Below are 20,248 nucleotides of genomic sequence, written 5' to 3'. Positions count from 1 at the left end.
TCATCAGATGCAGATACTAAACAGCTCGCTAGCATTCTTAGAACCAACCATTCAACGTGCCAGCCAGCCAGCCAACCAGCCAGCCAGCCAGCCAGCCAACCAACCAACCAGTATCTTGCAAACATAACAGCATGCAATGCGTTAATGTTAATATAACATTCCCTTTGCACACATGTTACGAATATTCCGCTTGTGTTTATCGCTATTATTATTATCATTATTATTATTAGCGTATTTGTAAGCGCCTATTGTATGTAAAAAAAGTTTGCATATAAATAAGTATTAACCAGCATGCAATAAATTAATTTCAGTACTTGAAACATTTTTTCTAAAAGATCTAGAAAAAGCATATTACTTCATATAAGACACGACAGTATCGTCATTATGATGGATAAATTAATATAAATTACGAGATGTCATTTAACAACGAAATAAGTTATTATATAAAGAGTTTCATAGAAATTAAAAATTTTCCTAAACAAAACTTCACAGTTTGGAACAATTATATAAACAAAAACGACCAGAGGCAAACAAGTTTATTGAAAGAAAATAAAAATATCAACCAACTAAAAAATAATAATACTGATATATGTCATTGACGATTCAATAACAACATCAATCATGAAAAGAGAAAAAGTTAACGCGTGTAAGTAAGATCTAAAAAAACTGATCACAAACACACACACGCACACACACGTACGCACGCACAGAAAATAAAACTTAAAATGGCATTCAGGCTAAATAATGGATAAGAGAAAATGTTGTTATTTGCTAGGACGAGATTGCTACTGTAAAATATGTACCGGTGCGTTAACAACTTCGTTCAATAAAAAAAAAAAATATAAGTATGACGACGACGACGACGACGATGACGCCATAGATGATAATCCCATAGTGATGATGAAGATGACGATGAGTATGACGAGAGTAGTAACGGGAAGCAGAAATTTAGTAACGATAAATTAAAATTTTGTTAAAAAAAAATTTAATTGCGATACACCTAACAATGCATCTAGAAGTTTCACCAATAACAAAAATTCAAAGCATTTGTAATAAATGTGATCCAAACATAAATATATAAATGTAATTGGCAATTATAAAAATTTGAGAATATATATATATTATATATATACACATATTTATTTATTTTCATAAATATTCTCCAGAAGCATTCAAACATTAAACCTGGTGTAGAATGGCAACAACAAAACCAACAACACAACTTAAGCACTTTTTTTCTTCTTGCTGTCATATCCATTAGCAAACTGTCCACCGTTTTGAGCTGGTAGTTCACCATTATCTCCCCCATTAGCTAGCACCTCAGCGTTCATCTTGGGCATCTTTTTCTTCTCCTTCCTGATGACGTAAGCATGGAGGTAGAAGTTTGAAAAGAGGATGAGCATGATGATCATGTAGTAGAACATAAGCCACTGCCCCCACACCGGAAAATCACATTGCACGTACAACGACGCACACGTGTGCACGAAGGTGATCACAAACTGAACCTGCAGTGATGCCATGTGTGTGTGTGTGCGTGTGTGTGTGTTTGTTTTCTCTTTAATGTTGTTTTTTGTGTGCGGTTTAAAACGGAGGCAACTTCATGTGATTTCAGACTTAGTTGATATGTTATGTTAAATGTTAAAAATAATGATTGAAGTTGCATTATCATACACACACAGTCACGCACACACACAGACACACAAACAATTACCATATACAACTTATAATACCTTTTAAAAGACTTAATGACATTTCAAATGTATTAGTTAATTTGATCTGAAAAAGCAGGGGGACACAAAGTTCAATAAGTAATATCAACCAAACTAAACAGATGATATGCTAAACACAGATATTGCAGTTAATGCACATATTTAATGAAACAACTTTACAGTGTATGCCAAAAACACAACAACATGCCTTTTCTTTAAATCAGTTGGTTTTTAAATATTCAATGAAAATGATTTAACTAAAACAAACATTTTTACATCTGTGACATCCTGTAAAATGAACTTCACCACACTTAAATAGTGGCAATTTAAAAATCAAAGAAAAAAAAATCCTGACAAAAGTTGAAATTTCTTAAGAATGATTGTTCACTAATTAAAAATTCTAAACTCTACATAAATAACGCTTACAACAGCTCAAAAATTAAATGACACATGCACATTGAACCATTGAGGGCTCACATATATTCATTCATTCATACATTCATTCAAAATTCACAGACAATCATTCATTCATCCTTGAAAATAATCATTCCCAAACGATCAATCAAAACAGTCACAACATTATTCTCATAAAACGTCCATCAGAAAAACGCCATTCACACTGACACACACGCACACACACACGCACACCAACACAAACAAACATGCGATTACACACATACATACATAGATAGATATATACATACATACATAGCCATAACCATCATATATTCAAAAGTCCATTATAAAATCGTTATTTATATTAGTCACATTTTTGTGTACATATAAATATTACAAATAGAAAAAAAAGTCAACAGTAACATACATACATACAAATATATATATATATATATATATATATATATATATATATATATATATATTCATTGCTACAATTTTATTACTCAGGCAAAATTTCAGCTAAATGTATTTGCTAAAACAATCATTTATATTTAAATTCTATTTGCCTGCATGCACTGCATATGTATACATAGTTATTCATATGTCCTTTCCTTTTTTTTATTTATTTCTATGGACACCTATGTATGTATTATTTCCATTCTAATCATTTCCGCTTCATCATCCCTACTGCTTTTATAGCTTCTATTGAGTTATCTCCCACTTAATTTTATATTGTTTGTTGCATTTGTTTTCAGTTTGCTACTTTTCTGTTATATACATGCAGTATTTTACTCTTATCTTCCTACAGTCAATCAATATAATGTGTATTCCATCACTCATTTTCACTGCATAAGACGTCTCTGCTAATTTATTTCATTTTATTTTTTCTCCTATACACCTTTCTACATTCAGTTTGGTGTATGCTATGCATCCTCTGTGAACGTATGTAAATGTGTGCATATATATATTTTGTCTATGTACGCTTATTTATATTGTTTTGTGTACTTACCCGAGACCATACAAGTTAGTGATAACTTCTGGTCTGGCAGTTCTTTAAATAAATAAATATATCAATACTCAATACACTGCAATGTAATCTCAATACAGGAGAACACTGTAGAGAGAATGAAGAAAATACACACACACCACACACACACACACGCACAAGAAAAAACAGAGACGCAACCATAGATGAAAACTAACCAGTTGAAACATGGTGAGATATTTCTTCCACCAGAGATGTTCCCTGAGCTGAGGGACAACAGATAGACCATAGTAAGTGTACATGACGACGTGCACCACACAGTTCAGTGCACTTCCAAAGTAGGCTGCCAGATGAAAATTTATTTGTCGTTTAATTTCATCATGTCTCCGAAGTAAAATGAGCAAAACATTGTTACAATATACTTTTCATAAACATCCCTGTAACACAATCAGGCAGAAATAATGAAAAAATAAGTGATGCACAAATGAGAAAAGTCTAATAAGATGAATTACCAGATAGTCGCAAACACATCCAAAGATATTGTTGAACATAAGCAACACAATGACTGAGTAAACATAATATAATTGTGATACAACGGTAAAAAAATGGAATAAATGACTGCTTAACAGATTGACAAGAGATAGAGTAATAGAAACAAAGCTAGAATGACAATGATAACTATAGTGATGAGTTGTACATACACAATCCTCCAGGGATATACACCATTACCCTCCACCAGATGTTTAGCATGGAAACATGATGAAACACATGCAGAAATGTCACCTATAGCAACAAATTTCATCATATAATTTATTATGTAGTTACATCATCAATCACACTTAGAAAAGATTTTCAAAGCCAAATTTTAAAATGCAGAGTTGTGCAAGCCATCAAAAATATCAAATTATCATATTTAATCTAAAAAATTTGATAAAATTTGAAAAAAAAATTTGATAAAATTAAATAAAATTTGTACTGAAAACAACATTGAAAAAAGTTTCATTAAAAAGGTTAAAAAAGTTTGAAGAGCAGAAACTAATCTAAGAACATGGTAGAAAATAGCCTAAGCAAATATATTCGGATGAATGAATAAACACACCTGATTATTTTTCTTACGTAAGATCATCAACACTGTATCAAAAAGTTCAATAGCTTTCGAGAAAAAGTACCACCATAGTACCTTAGCCATCTTGTGGAAAATAATAACCAACTTTTTAAATTGGAAATTCAACATTTTAAATAATTTTTTCACTAAACTCAATCGATTATATTTTCTAAATAAATTAAAAGCTTTAATCAATAAAAAATATGTTGAATGATTGTTTATAAATACGACCAAAATAAATAAAAATAAAAAATGAATTATGAACCAATGAAAAATAAATAATAAATGACAGATACTCTTATCTCTTTAGGGTTTTTGATGGTTTGTTTGTTGTAAACCGCACAGGAAACACCATAATCACAACTAAGGGCACTTGACACAATCTTCATAGATGGATGAATTAACAAATAAATGGATGGATCAACAAATAAATGGATGGATGAATTAACAAGTAAATGGATGGATCAACAAATGAATGGATGGATGAATAAACAAATGAATGGATGGATCAACAAATGAATGGATGGATGAATTAACAAATAAATGAATGGACGGATCAACAAATGAATGGATGGATGAATTAACAGATACATATAAGAATGAATAAAGTTGTATAAATAAATAAATAAATATGTTGAAAAAAATTCAGTTGATGCATGTGTGGATTCACACATATGCAGACAGAACAGTTAAATAAACATGTATCAGCATTAGAAACTAGACCTTTTTAACTTACATAAAAAAATCAACTCTAAATATGTGAGCTATCAAAAAAATACAAAAATTGATTCATAATAAATTAATAACAACTAAAAAGAATATTAATGAGCACAATTGTTCAGTATTTATAGATTTATAGTAAAAGTATAATGTTCACATCTCACTTTGAAATAAATCAATTGAAATGAAACAGACAGAAACAAGAGAAGATTCACACTTTACAACAAAATATAGTTATAAAAAATCTATATAACTTAATAAAAAAAAAGCATATACAATGTCAGAAGCAAACCTACTTCAACAAACATGTAAATGGAGAGCATGACGAGAGAGAGATTGTAAACAATCATGATTCCCTTCAACTGAAATGCCTCTCGATGCTGCATGATAATCGGACCCAGCAGCACGAATGCCAGGTACATCACTGACAACACATGCACCTGCTTTGGGGATTCACTCAACAACAACCAATCCTTTGTTCTGGGGTCAGGGTCTGAAATTTAAAAAAATTTATAATTTCAGAAAATTAATTTATTAGTTGATAATGAAGAAAAAACTCTTTAATTTGAAAAATAATAATAAAATAATATTTCTAAACCTGAGTAGTTAATGCTGTCATAATAGTCAATGGCCTTTGTCACAATTTCCATTTTTAATTTGAGTCCAATAGTATCCTATGGAGAAAAGTAATTTCAAATTTATAATACAAAGTATTAAATAAACATAAATATCACGTTAAAAGCAACTTAGATTGTAATTAATTGAACAAAGCCAATACTTTTTATATAAATATATACATTTGTTGAGCCATCAAATTAACAACAATATTTTTAAAATAATAAAATAAATTATTTACAAAAACTAAAATTCTAAGCTATGTATTTCAAAAAAACTTAAGTTCTATCTACCTTAACTTTTTAATATAATCACTACACTGTTTTATATAATTACAGTCTCTAATGGTTGAACAAAACTATAAAACAAAAGTAATCAGGAAAATAAAAAAAGCACATCAAATTTTAAATTGTATTATTTAAAAATAAAAAAATAGAATAATTTACCACTCAATTAAATTACTTTGTCTACTTTAGTTTATACAAATATAGAAGAATGGAAAAAATTTATAATTATTTTATGAATGCCAGACAATTATAAAGATAGAATAATACATGGCAAGTAGTGAAAACAATATTAACTAAGCCTTTTACCTACTACAAACTACACAATTAATACAACAATAACATATAAAAACAAACACTCATAAACTATTGAAGCAACATTAAAAACAATCAAACAATGAGATGAACAATAAAATAATAAAAAAATCAATAAAAATAAAGTCAAAAAATTTCAAATAAAAGACAAAGACAAAAAATAAAACAAAATTAAAAAAGTTATTCCATCAGCTAACTATGAAATCTGAATAATATTTTATTTTTACTTAATATTAATAATCTGATAAAACTTACTTAATAAATTAGAGTTTTGAATTATAAACTTTTAAATTAATATTAAAAAGACAATCAATGAAACAAATATAAGAATTTATTATAAGACAGAGCATCAATCTATTTTTATCAAAATAATAAAGCTAGAAAATTAAAATCTGCACAAACCGGAAAGAAGCCAAATGAAATTTATGAAAATTATTTAGAAACGCACTTTAATTAAAACTTAAAAAGTAAGTTATGAAAAAAAAAATAATGAAGAAGATGCACATCTATTTTGAACTCCACAAGAAGCAGGAGAGGAACTTTTAATTATTCTTATAAAAATGATTAAATATTAAACAATTTAATGATAATTTAACTTAAAATAACTAAAAAACCACCCCACCCACTGACGGAGCAAGCCAAACGAAACCGGACCAAGCAGATAAAACGAAACAGCCGACCTAGAAATGAATGTGGACGAAGATGAAGTGAATAATATTTATCTGTCTTAGGACAAAGACAGATAAATACAAATATTTACATAACTACAAAAACATTACATCTTCTTTCTTAATGATCTTTGTACAAAATTATAATCTAACCTCAATTATTAACTTATCTATTATAATTGAGTGCAATTATTTAGATGTAAAGCAATAATAAATTTAAACACTACGCGTGTGTTTTAATTACCCTATCAGATCGACCATATGCATCATGGATATATAATATATATATATATATATATTATATATATGGATATATAATATATATATATATTATATATATATCCGTGATATGCATACATGTCTGTATGTAGTACATGTATGCATGCTTGTTCTACGGACTTCATGTTATTTCATACAGCAGCTTATGATGAAATATGAAGATACAACCGCGTAACATCAGACAAGAGCAAATTAAAAATTTGGGTGCAATTCACCTAAGCCTCTTAAGCTAACGAATTCATGTCAGCTATTTTATTAACGTAAGAATTAAAAGTAGGCCACTGTAAAATCTCCAATCAGGAAACTTTGACAAATGCTTTTTTATTTTTTCCTCTATCGCTGTTGACGCCTTTTAGTACATTTTTGATGGCTTATCTTTTTTTATTTGTTATATATTTTGAAAATTGAGACAAAGAAATGTTTACAGTGTTTTTACAATCAAACCGACTGATTATGGTGAATTTATATGCAAATTGTACACATATAATCTAAAAGATATTAATAAAAATATATTTAATTAAATAAATGAAAATAGACCACTTTATACAAACTTAAACGCATAAATATATGTGTAAATTAATATGAATATCAAAATTTTAAGCTTGATTGATTGGCCGAGCAGCATTCGAATCCTACACCCCTGAACAAAACTTAATTTTTTTCACTAAAAATTAAAACATTTCATCAGTTGTTTAATTAGATATAATTAACCAAGTACACACGCGCGCGTGTATGACAGTGAATCAGACGGATGTAAGCATTCAATTGAATAGAAAAAAATTGACACAAATCTATGAAACAAATAACATCAATTAAAGTTAATGACAAACACATTTGAGTTACATTTATTCCAGTTTCATGTAACTAAAGAGAAAGAAAGAGAGAGAGAGAGAGAGAGAGAGAGAGAGAGAGAGAGAGAGAGAGAGAGAGAGAGAGAGAGAGAGAGAGGGAGAAAGAAAGAGAGGAAAGGAAAATACTTCGAACAGATAAGATAACATTACACAACAGAATCGTCTGTGATTTACAGTTGTAGGCCTATAAAAATACAATATAGCTAATTAATATTATTAATAACTTAATCATTTAAAAAAAAGTTGAAAAAATTAAATAATTGTAATTAGATAATCTGCCATTAATACATTGTGTTGTGTGCGTGCAATGAAAATCAATTTCAAAATTTAAAAAAGAAACAAGTTTCGGAAGAAATATAAATAATAATCATATCTAAATTCGCATCACAAGCCAATCACATTAATGAACTATCCAGCCGCTAAATTACGTTTCAAATTGAATAACGCTAAATTGTTTTATTTATACTTGAATTGTATTGTTGAATTTATAAGAAAATTACTTTCTAAAGACAAAACAGATTCCTACTAATTATTAAAATCGCCATTTAACTTAATTTTCATGAATTATCTGATAAAACAAGTTTAATTTTAATTATTTTAAAATATTGAATAATATAACGAAAATAACAATAATAATATTTGTCGGACATGACCTCAAAGAGTATTTATCATTTTTGACAAATTCGGGGCAAAAATTTGAGTGATTTGATTGGCCCTTGGTCGAATGATATTTAAAACCCACAAAAAGATGAACTAATAAATGATAAGAAGAATAAATAAGCAATGATAGCGGATCCGGAATTTTGCGGTGGAAACAAAGGATCTTTTCAACCAAAGGTCTTAAAAGTAGTAGATGGCCTATTCTTTTTCTCGCTAATTCCCGGTTTTTCTCAATTTCAGTTTATTACCACTGTTTACGTAGAATTTTCAATAATTTTAACATGCCTCTATATTTAATTTTATATCCACTCGTAAATAACTATTTTGCAATTAAGATGATTAGAAAATTACTCTACGGCAGTTTGTACAATTAGTGAAAAATTAGTAAAAAATAAAAGGGAATTATTTCTACAAAAATATAAACAGTAAATAATGACGATGACGTCATTTATGATGACGTTAAGAAAATCATATCAGTAACAATGACAAAAAAGAAGTCATTGTATTTTATATGAAATAACATGTGCCCTGCAAACTATAAAATGCTCGCCACGTAAGTATACATTATTTCCATCATTATTTTTTTTTACAAATTTTAAGAATTTTAAAAAGAAAAAAACATTGAAGGTTATATTGTAATGGTACATGTGGTTGATTATTATTAAACGAAGAAAATTTTACTTCAAACTAGTAATCAAACTGGGAAATATCAATAAAAGTTAAAAATAACTATAATAATACTAAAAATAATAATAATAACAAGACAAAAAATAATAAAAAGTGATAATCAGAGAAATGTCGAATAATGGATACCTTAAATTAAATGGATAAACTTTCATTATCACCACAATTTTAAGATATTACAAAAAAATATTTCATCATATCCCATTACGAATGCATACAATCAGACAATACATTTTATAGTGAAACAAGAACAAATAACAATAATAATAAGTAATTTTAACAACAATAATATTAATAACAATAAATAATAACAGGAATAATAATCTAAATAAACGTAATTTGTACAAGTAGTTTTCCTTATACGCGAAATAAATTATTAAATAAATTAAGAATAAGAATATGTACGTACGTGTACAAGGAGTGATAATAATTAAAACAACATTCTCATACGTAACACGGTACAATTGAATGGTAATAATTACGGTACACACACACGCAGCACACAGACACAGACACACACACAGACACACACACATGTACTCATTTAGATATTATTTGCCATATTACACTAAAATGATGATCACTGCCAGAGGCAACTTGGAAAGTTGTTGACCTCACCAGGCTCAGTGTAGGACTGTCCATTGATGCTGTAGTTCACTTTTATTCGCATTCGAATCGGTTGCTAGGTAGAATGGACAAAACAAATTATTTTTGATACAAAAAATGCTGAATAACTATTTACAGATAAAAAAAACCCAGCCAAACACACGCAGAAGAAAGAGCAAATGCGTGGAGATGCAACATACCTTATTAGGATTGGTGACTTTGATGATCTGGTTGATGGATCCTGCGTTGTTTGGGAGGAGAACGTTTGAGGATGGAGACAACAATTGCAACTGGAATGTCTGTTGCATAAATGTTATAACGATTGTATATTAATGTTACAAGGATGCTGTATTAGTAACATAACGGTATAATAATGATGTCATAACTATGTTTTATTTATATATTTTTCACATTCTGTACAAAATAAAACGCGATGGAGTTATGAATAAAAGCACTAATTTTTCAGTTTTTTATTGCTCACTCAACTGCAATGATGGCTTGATTATTTAAAGAAGATACGATAAGTACTTACTTTCGGTACAGCAGCCTGGAAAACGAAATCATTGAACTGTTGCGAGGATGAGTTAACAGTCGTCATGGTGATGTTGACGGTGACGTCATCAACTCTCTGACACTGGAAGGTGATTTTTATGCCATTCTTCTCGAATGCTACAAATCCAGGTGAAATAGACATGCCTATGTGGAGAGAATCAGTTGTAAGAATACTTCATTCAAGGAATGATTTAAAATAGCGACATTTTATCAATGAAGATAGCCAAGCGCTGACAAATTATACAAATCACCAAATAAAAATTTCTGACATTTCTGAATGTCTTATCTGAATTTGGTACTTAGCACAAATCTTACCATAATAAAATGAACAATTGGATAGGAATGGTAGCGTGAAACAACAACATAAACCTTAAAACTAATGCTTAAACATAAGAAATATTTATGCAGAGAAGAAAGGGGCTTTAGGAGAAGTAAACAAACTTTTAAAAAAGAAATCTGAAAAATTTATAAAAAAAAAGTGCTGGCTAAAGTTTAGAAAATATCATCACAGGGAAGGGCAGTTATTATAAAAAGTACTTTGAAATGGTATAAACTCATCGTCAACCAGTTTTAAATAACTGTGGATAATATAATTATATACTCATCACTATTTAGACTAGACTGCAAAGTACCTCCATTTGATAAGTTCCCTCCAAAAATATCTCCACACAGGAGATCATCAAGTGGTGCATTACTTGAATTTGATTGGATGAAATTAGACTGAGGGCCACCAATCAAACCATCAATTAAACTCGCGTTGTTGTTGTTAGGCATGACTGGCTGGTGTGCTTACGAAAAAAAATGGTATTGAATTCAGTCATTAAGTCATTTATCTTACTTTGAAAATAAATGAATGGGATGTATATGGATCAAATGACTTTCAATGTTGATTAATCATTTTGAAAAATTTGCGAAAATATGATTTGAAAATGTAGGCAGATAAGTAAATAATAAAAACAATTAACTAAGAAAAAACAATAATTAAAAATAATAATAATTAATTAATCGACTAATTCAATGAAAATAATTAAAATAACCAAAATATATTTAAAGAGAAAACTTAAATAAGAACGAAAAAAATAATTTTGTAGTATCAACATATACCTGGTTTGTTAGCATTGCCAGCATTGATGTCGAAGATGAGGTCCAGCAAATCATTCTGTGCAGATTTGTTGCTGAGTTGATTGGCAGTCAGTGATGTGCTGCCTGTCGTTGTTGGCGAGTCGTTTCCGAATACATCTAATATGTTTTGACACTGAGGAGTATTCGATTAAAATTTAACTTTAGACATCAACCAGTGTTAACTGAAATCAATATGTTTATAATCTAGTTTATTTATAATAGTTTATAAAAGTGGATAGTTTTATCAACAAACTTTAAACATTAAAACCTTAATGAAAGCACAGAAGAAAAAATAATTCAATTACAACACTAAATACTACCTATCATAACAACAATAGAGAAAATGTCAACAACATCACCCACACAAACAAACAAACAAACCTCTGACTGTGTGTTCTTTTTGTTATACACATCCTCCATGCCATCATTTGAAATGGTAGGTGTGTCTCCATTGGCCAGTGTGGAACCACTCTTGTCCAATATGGGCATCTGTTCCAACAGACCTATCCTATCATTGGTTGTGGTGTGAAGATTTTTTTCATGTAGAATAAAAATGAAAGATATAAGTTATATTTCAATCATTATGCATATCATAGATACACTATCACTATAAATGATGATGATAAAAAGATTACGTCGTTATAACCAGCCACATCAGCATTATTTTCATTAGCAAGATAAAAACACTCATCACCAAATCAGAGGAAGAAGGGGGAGATATACGAAACGAACCTTATACTATCACTGGTCCTGAAGAGAGTCGAGTACTCGGTGGATCTCTGCTGTAGTTCGATATTCATACTGGCTGCAAATATGCTAATCAGTCGACGTATCTGACTGCAGTGGCCATGTGGTCGGTTGATTATGGTTGAAAGCATGAAGATTACAGAAAAATTAAAAGAAAAAGAACAATTAGAAAACAAATAGAACATTGAAAATGGAAAAATATTAATAAAACAAAGCAGAGATAACTGAATGATTTTTGTAGAATTAACTTTCAATACGAACTCTAGTGTATGTGTGAATCTAGTGCTCAGTTTAACAATAGCTGTGAGGACGTATTGCTTTGTTGTTGATGTTGAATTGTTGTTCACAAGGACTCGTTCTAACAGTTCCAACACTTCTTCCTCTGTTGTCTGTTTGTACATGAGAAGAGATTACTAGTTGTTATTATTACACTTGTTAAGTTTCCTATACACTTATTTAAACAAACTACTGTTCAACAGCAGGTTGTTAAAATATGGGATAAAATAGTACCCAACTAAAATAATTTCAATACATAAAACTACAAATAGACCCAACCTCCACAAGTTCATCGTCATCCTCATCTTTCCCTCCAGATCCGGTGGGAACAAATAAAAGATTACCATACTCTCCAATGCACCAAGATGCTACTTGTGCCAGGGGTTGTTGGGATATGTCAGCCATCAGAGCCTATGCATTGTTCAGTGTTTAACAGAGTAATCATGGGCGGAGAAATTGCGAAACTTAAGGAACTAATATATAACATGCAGAACATATAACAAGCGAACAGGTGGAGGATTATAAATAAGATGATGTTAATCTATGAGTAGGTGCTAATATTTCAGCTTTCTCTTTTCAACAATTTGCTTCACACTGAGAAACATTTGCTAGTATATAGATGATTACTTTAAAAATGTTGAAGAGAAATTAAAAGAGGAGTAATATCAAATAGCATGGAAACAGTGTGGTGAATGAACACAGAATAAATAAGAGCAATGGTTTAAAACAGACAGCAATGAAACATACCAACACACATTGTATGTAAATGTATATATAGATACATAATAACTTTTTAAAATACAAATTCAAAACATACTTAAAAACCAGAAGCAAATTGATGAAAGCAAAATAATGAAAGAACAATATTAAACAATGAAACACATAGACAGTATAAAAACCACACATCAAAAGTATAACAACACACCAGCAGTATAGCAATACAGCAAGAAAACACCAACAGACAGACCTTACAGAGTTGATGTGTGGTGTAGACGTGTAGGACATTTGTTTCTTGAATCAGTTGTATCAGACAGGAGACCATGTCATCTCGAACATAATTACCTGCCTAATGTTGCGCATACAATTCTTATACTAACATTTCAACACGTGTGTGTTATATCTACTATTCAACAAGTTATATTATCAATGATAAATAATTATAGATAGGTAAATTTATAATTTAAAGTTAGTAGCAGCCAATGAGGCTGCTTCACATAAGTTTCATCAGCTCTATTCTCAAACAAATTTTAAGTGCAAAACGTGTTTGAATGAGAATTCTAAAGAAAGCTAGCAGAAGAATCACAACATTCTTTTCAAACTATCTATCATATATTTTAGGTAATACATATTCTATTTATATCATCACATCATCTACCAACTTCATTTCATACTATAGCGACAATCTCTATCATAGTAAATTATTGAATACAGTGTACACTAAATTGTATTTATACCAAACTGATTGCATAGCAGCTTCAATTTTAATGATAACTCCATTAGACTCCCAATCATATCATCTCATGATAAATTTATAAAGTACCAGCACTAACTGTTGTGAGGACCTTCATAACAGTGTCAATGTGCCATCTCTTGTTCGGGGCATACCTGATTCAAAATTATGCAATGTACTGTTTTTTTTTCATGGGACTGAGTTACCATTACAAGCTACATTGTTAAAACAATACTACCCATTGTTACACTATTTTATTTCAATATTACAACATTAAAATTATTAAAATTAATTAAATGAAATATTATCCAACATCCTATAACTTTCACCGACTTTTCAGCAGCCAATAGAATACTAGATGAACAATCAGCTTTAAATTCCGGGTCACAAGTTTCAAGGAATGCAAATAATTCTTTGACCATCCCTCTGATGTTGTTGCCATTAACAAGTGCAAAGCCCAACTCCATGGCTCTCCTGTTGTGATATAATTATGATTATAAATATGATAAATATGATTATATTTTCCATTTACAGTTGTTAATAGCACAACAACATGTTGGATCACAGAGATTATTTTATGTAATTCAATGTTTATACGTTCTGTAATAGAGTTTTATGCACATACATGGTGGTCATAAAGCCTCACAAAACTAATGCAAAATGAAAGTTTTAATTATATTATTAATTACATATATAATTAAGTTAACAAATTCGTGTGTGTGTGTGTGTGTTTGTGTTGTTATGAATTAATGCGTAAAATGAACAGAAAAGTATGAACCTCTTTATAGAGATGTCAGGATCTTTGAGGCAGTCAACAATGGTACTCCTGTGCCTCTGTACAGCGTTGTAATCTGCGTGTACAACTCTTAGTAAGGTGTTCAAGGCCACATACCTACATTAACAACATTCGCTTACTTACTTGAATAAATATCACAAAAAACAGTAAAGTGGATAAAATATTTTAGGAGGAGATTTTAAACCAATGACAATTTTTAACAAAAATCTAACTTGATAAATAATATTTGAATTTTATTATTACATAAATACGGTTTGCTACAGTCTTCTAAAACCATCTTTCACACAGAAAATGATAAAATTGTGTGACATATGTATTGCAGTATTGTGATTAAATGTATTCAAACAATGTTGCCTGATTAAATAAAAACAATGGGATTAACAGATGTTGGATGGAAAAAGAAATAACAGTCTACCTAATATTCTTATCGCTGTTTAATAGGAATCTTCCTAATATGTTGACGGCAAGAACCTACATCATTACAAAATTATTTTTTTTAACCAGCATTATCCATAAAATTATATTTAAATAAGTAACTAATAAATTAGTCTATTTCATTCAACAGTTATACATGTCAGAAAATCGACTTACCAGTCAAATTAACATTATAATGATATTTATAATATCCATGTTTCAATGTGAATTCATGATAAATCAACTTGATTCAACATTTCATACACAAATTAATGAGAATAATTAGTATTTTTCCACGTATTCTTACTCAGTATTCAGTATTAACATTTTACTTAGAAGAATTTCATTGAGATGTAAATTGATAAAAATATGTCATCGTCATTGCAGAACAAAACACTCCAACAAAGAAAAGCACAACAGAACAGCAACACATCTTACAGTACAGTACTACTTACTCTCAAGCCTGTTTCCGAGTTGATGTTCATGATGGTTAGGCATGTCTCGTACAGGATAGCATTGCCAACATTCTTGCTCGTCTCTGTGTTCGTAGCCACCTAAAAATTATGAAATTCTCATAAATACAAATTATAAACATAAATCTGATCTGATGCAGCTGACTTGTCTATGAAAAAAAAACTTTAAATACACTAGCTAGCTGAGAAATTAAATAAAATCATCTAAGAATAAAATTTTCACATTATATATTATATTATAATGTTTTTTGCCCAAATACATTTTGTATTATAGTAACCATTAAAAAAAATTAGGAGAGAACATTACGTTCAAATAATTTGTCTAATAGTAAATAATTTTAAAATTAAATGAAACATAAACGGGAGTACATTGAAAAAGATATTCTGCTGAATTGAAAATTAATTAAATAATTACCCACCTGAGCTAATATATCATTCATGGCTTCACTACTATCTGGATCATTGCGTCCCAGAATTCTCAGCAAACACAATATCTTTACCTGGATAGTTATATACAGATATAATTGTTTCACCTCTGTCGAATAAGTATAATAACCATTATGATGATAAGACTTAAACAAATTCTAATTAATTCCATTTAGTGATATAATAAAATTAGTGATGACAAAGGGATGATGATAATAAAAATGGTAAAGATGACAACTAAGATGGCAATAATGACTAAAATTATGATGAAAAGAAGGATGATGATAAAGATGATAACAACAATGACCTGTAGGAATGGATCACTGATGCCAGATACGTCATGTTCAGGTGAGTAACCGGCCATGATTAAGTTCTTCAAGATGCGGACCAACTGTGGTACCATCTGGTTGGTTGGTTTTTTTTGTTTGGTTATTTAATGCATGAGTTATTTAAATATATACAGATAGTATACAATTTAAAACTGCTCTATCACTGTTTAATTATATGTGTTTATTAAACCGAAAATTTGTTGAAATTGTAATAAAAAATTGAAATTATTCATTTAAAAACAACTATTCAAGTAACGTACTAACTGTATTAATACCAATTTTTTAATAAATAAATTAGTAAAAAAAACTATTCGTGTAAAACACTTTCAATCAATTAATCATTCATTCATTCATTCATTCAATCAATCAATGAAATGGTCAGCCACCTTCCTGAAATGATCCAACATGTCAGGACTTTTCTCACACATCTCGATCATCAGACATATGGCTGTTAGTAATACCCCTGGTCGGAAGAGAGAATAAAACAATGGTGGCCATTTTTTATAATTATAACTGTTGGCAATCAAGGATTAAAGTTAAAAAATTAAAAAAAATCAGGAAAATAAAGCATCTTTTTATCAACCTTATTATCAATCAGCTGATAAATCAAAGAAAAGACCAATAAACTTCACACAAAATTCACCTTGCCAGTCAATAAGCTAATCAGACAACCAATCAAATAACCAATCTATCAATCATTCAATTTACTAAAAAAAACAACAAACCAATCAATCAACACAACCATGAAAACAAACATGCCAGTAACCAAATCTACCAACCAACCGACCAACCAACCGACCAACCAACCGACCAACCAACCGACCAACCCACCAACAGACCATGATTCTTCTCATTGAGAAGTAGCCGAGTGGCTGGTATGAACATCTCCATAAGATCAGGCACCTTCCTTAAAATTCTCACAGCACACAGAGCAGCCTAAGTTTGTAACATGCTAGCATCGTTATTTACACTTAGACATAATTGCGACCGAAAAGTAATTTCAATAAATCAAATAGAAAAAATTGAGGTTTGGGAAAATAAAGAAAGAAAATCATTGAAATATTGATCCATGCATTCAAATTTTAAATGAAAAAGATTCTAGAAAAGAAATACAAAATTATATTATCCTTATTAATACAAGTATAAATAACATATAAACAAAAACTTAACTAGCAAATAAACGGTACCAAAATACTATTTTTATTGAAAAAAAAAAAATCAAGAGCCAGATAAAAACCTTCTTTTTAATGTAGGCATTGGAAGATTTGATTAACTTCTCCACCTCACCTGCCAAATCCCTGCTCATCTCGGCTGAACAAATGGCTCCCAATGTGCATAGTGCCAAACTTACCACGTACTGTGTCTGATGATTCAAATCGCTGGCAAAGGGAGAAGACATACTTTTAGTATATTATCAAAAAACATTGATAAAAAACGATAATTTTCAAGGCTTTTATTCATGTAATCAAAGAAGTAATTTATCAGAAGTAATTTTTCAAGAACTTTATTCATAATCAAAATGTCTATCATAATCAAAATGTTTTAAGGCAAAAATGTGAATACTTCAAATTTGAATAAAATATATTTATAAATTGTAATTAACTATAAGAAAGCTTTAGGTTATGAAAATTTGATATTGATCACAATATTCAACAAAGCTGAACCACCAGTGCAAACCTACCTAAATACATTGATGCTCATTAACATGCAGACAGGTACGTATCATCTCATTAATGTTAATATCAATTACCAAAAAGTAATAAATTAAATTTGTACTGCATTAGACAAGAAAACTAAATATTAAAAAGATGAATTAAGTTCACTAACTAGAAAAAACAAAATGCAAGCACAACCATTTTCCAACACAAGACATTCATTCATTCCTACTTCAAACCAACACTTTCAGCTCAGCCTACAGCTCAACAACCGGGTAATACTTTTGGTAACCCATCAAATAAGTCAAATAATTATTTTGTCAGTAAAATTTAACATCTAATGCAGTACCATTTTGCACCATCATTTTTGTCTAATTTTTATCATTAAATTATGCAAATTCATAACTAATTTCTTTTGCACCATGATTCTCCCATTCTTTCTTGAAATTAAAAAAATGTTGTGACAGGTCTTGCACTTGTAAATTTGATTTTTTAAAAATCACAAAATATAGTAATTTGAAATATGTAAGTATGAATGAGTTGACAGTTTTAATTAATATAAAAGAATGGAAGATTTTAAAAAATCCAAATAAAATTATTTTCTAAATCAACAAAATCAAGTGAATAAAAAGAGAAAAAGGCTAAACAACTATAATAACTTATGAATAAAAAAATCAACTCACCTTGTCAAAATATTTCAAAACATATTGAAAACTAACTTTTTGAGTGAATTAGTGACAAGCAAATGAATATCTTGTCGTTCATCTAGTAACAGCATAGCCCCCAAGTAACCTATTCGTTTGTCAGTAAACCGGGGAGATGCAATCAATTTCAGACATTCCAACTGAAAAGAATAAATTCAGTAAATAACTTCATCAATGGAACTTGTTGTTTTAATACACATGTTACTACATGCAAAGTAATAATGCCAACCTGTCCAAAATGAGCAGGATACCCTAGCATGTGTATGTATAACAATTTTGCAACATTTCGACATCTGTATGTGTTATCCTCTTCACGAAATGTGTCTCTAATTTGAGCACACTCCCTTTGGACAACTGCCCTTTCATCAGCAGCTGTACGTGCAGATCTGATTTCTCTTATCAAATCACGCAATCGTTTTGGTGTAGGCATGGCAAAACTGTCGGCGTCTGGCTTGCTTACCTAAACCTGACAGTGAGTAAAATAATTAATAAAGTAATAAAAAGTAAAAAAATAATAGATAAGCAGATGGTGGTGAAAATAATAAAAGCGATTTAATATTAACTATCAATACTGTAAACCTTAAAATCTCAGAGCAGAAAACATAAAATGGATGAATTTCAACCGCTTGAGTGATGTCTGTCAGATAAAATAAAATAGATTAATTAATGCTGAGAAACACCTTTGTTGTTTTTCCCAAAGCAAGATGGCACCACCTTCTTGCAGTTGTTTACGGAGCAATAATTTTTATTTAAAGCCAACCAGCAATTAAACTTTTCAGAATAATAAATAAGTGAAACTAAACATAAAATTAAATTTATATTTAATTTTCAAGGTGTGAATTAATAATTCCGGCGACCGTGGCACACAACATAGATACATTAAAAATTAAAGTAATCGGTTAAGTAGGCATTGGCGAGTTACTTGTCAACATTTAAATTTATTTGTCTATCGAGTACTTAAGCGAATATGCGAATCGGTTGCTATTATTAAATTAAGCTATGACTTGAACCTGGCACCATTTAAATGCGTCATTAACTCACCATATTGTTTTTGAAATACTGAGGATATTATCATCTTAAGATATCATGCACTTTATATGCTCCGATTTACAGTCCATCTGCAATTTGTTTTCAGTTTTTTAACAAAATATCGAAAAAGACTTTAAAAATCGATTAAAAATCTTTCAACCATTAGTGAAAGCGTTTTTCGATTGATAATTAAACTCGCTACCATGGCTATCATACGCCCAGACAACCGTTCATTTTTCTTGGCAAAGTTTTTTTTAATAAAAATCGTTTTATCGCGGGCCCATGCAGCGATTATAATAGGTGTGCAATGCCAATGTTTATCCAGTTCATAACATTTAAATAATAAAAGAGCAGGGAAAGGAGATCGCGGTCAACAACGGATAACATTCGCGAAC

General features: G+C 29.8%; 2 protein-coding genes across 2 annotated transcripts; both read right to left on the bottom strand.

The window, feature by feature from the left end:
- Nucleotides 1-1,223: 1,223 nt before the first annotated feature.
- Nucleotides 1,224-5,406, bottom strand: HELRODRAFT_63042 (hypothetical protein; the record flags this gene model as incomplete). The annotated part of the gene is made up of 6 exons (XM_009011387.1): nt 1,224-1,505; nt 3,312-3,436; nt 3,795-3,876; nt 4,193-4,273; nt 4,495-4,581; nt 5,215-5,406. Coding segments are annotated over 6 exons (849 nt in total), but the record flags the coding sequence as incomplete, so codon positions are not given.
- Nucleotides 5,407-9,854: 4,448 nt separating this feature from the next.
- On the bottom strand, nt 9,855-19,254 carry HELRODRAFT_155611 (hypothetical protein; the record flags this gene model as incomplete). The annotated part of the gene is made up of 22 exons (XM_009011386.1): nt 9,855-9,956; nt 10,081-10,179; nt 10,413-10,576; nt 11,164-11,220; nt 11,537-11,687; nt 11,936-12,062; nt 12,287-12,391; nt 12,563-12,690; nt 12,857-12,988; nt 13,545-13,643; nt 14,128-14,182; nt 14,361-14,501; nt 14,806-14,919; nt 15,239-15,294; nt 15,693-15,791; nt 16,130-16,210; nt 16,444-16,539; nt 16,852-16,928; nt 17,305-17,401; nt 17,703-17,844; nt 18,840-18,964; nt 19,054-19,254. The coding sequence occupies 22 exons, from the start codon at nt 19,252-19,254 to the stop codon at nt 9,855-9,857; spliced, it is 2,448 nt and encodes an 815-aa protein (XP_009009634.1).
- Nucleotides 19,255-20,248: the final 994 nt, after the last annotated feature.

Source organism: Helobdella robusta, assembly GCF_000326865.2.
Source record: "Helobdella robusta unplaced genomic scaffold HELROscaffold_1, whole genome shotgun sequence".
Taxonomy (NCBI): domain Eukaryota; kingdom Metazoa; phylum Annelida; class Clitellata; order Rhynchobdellida; family Glossiphoniidae; genus Helobdella; species Helobdella robusta.
The sequence above is the reverse complement of the archived record's forward strand: the minus strand, read 5'-3'. Positions and strand labels throughout refer to the sequence as shown.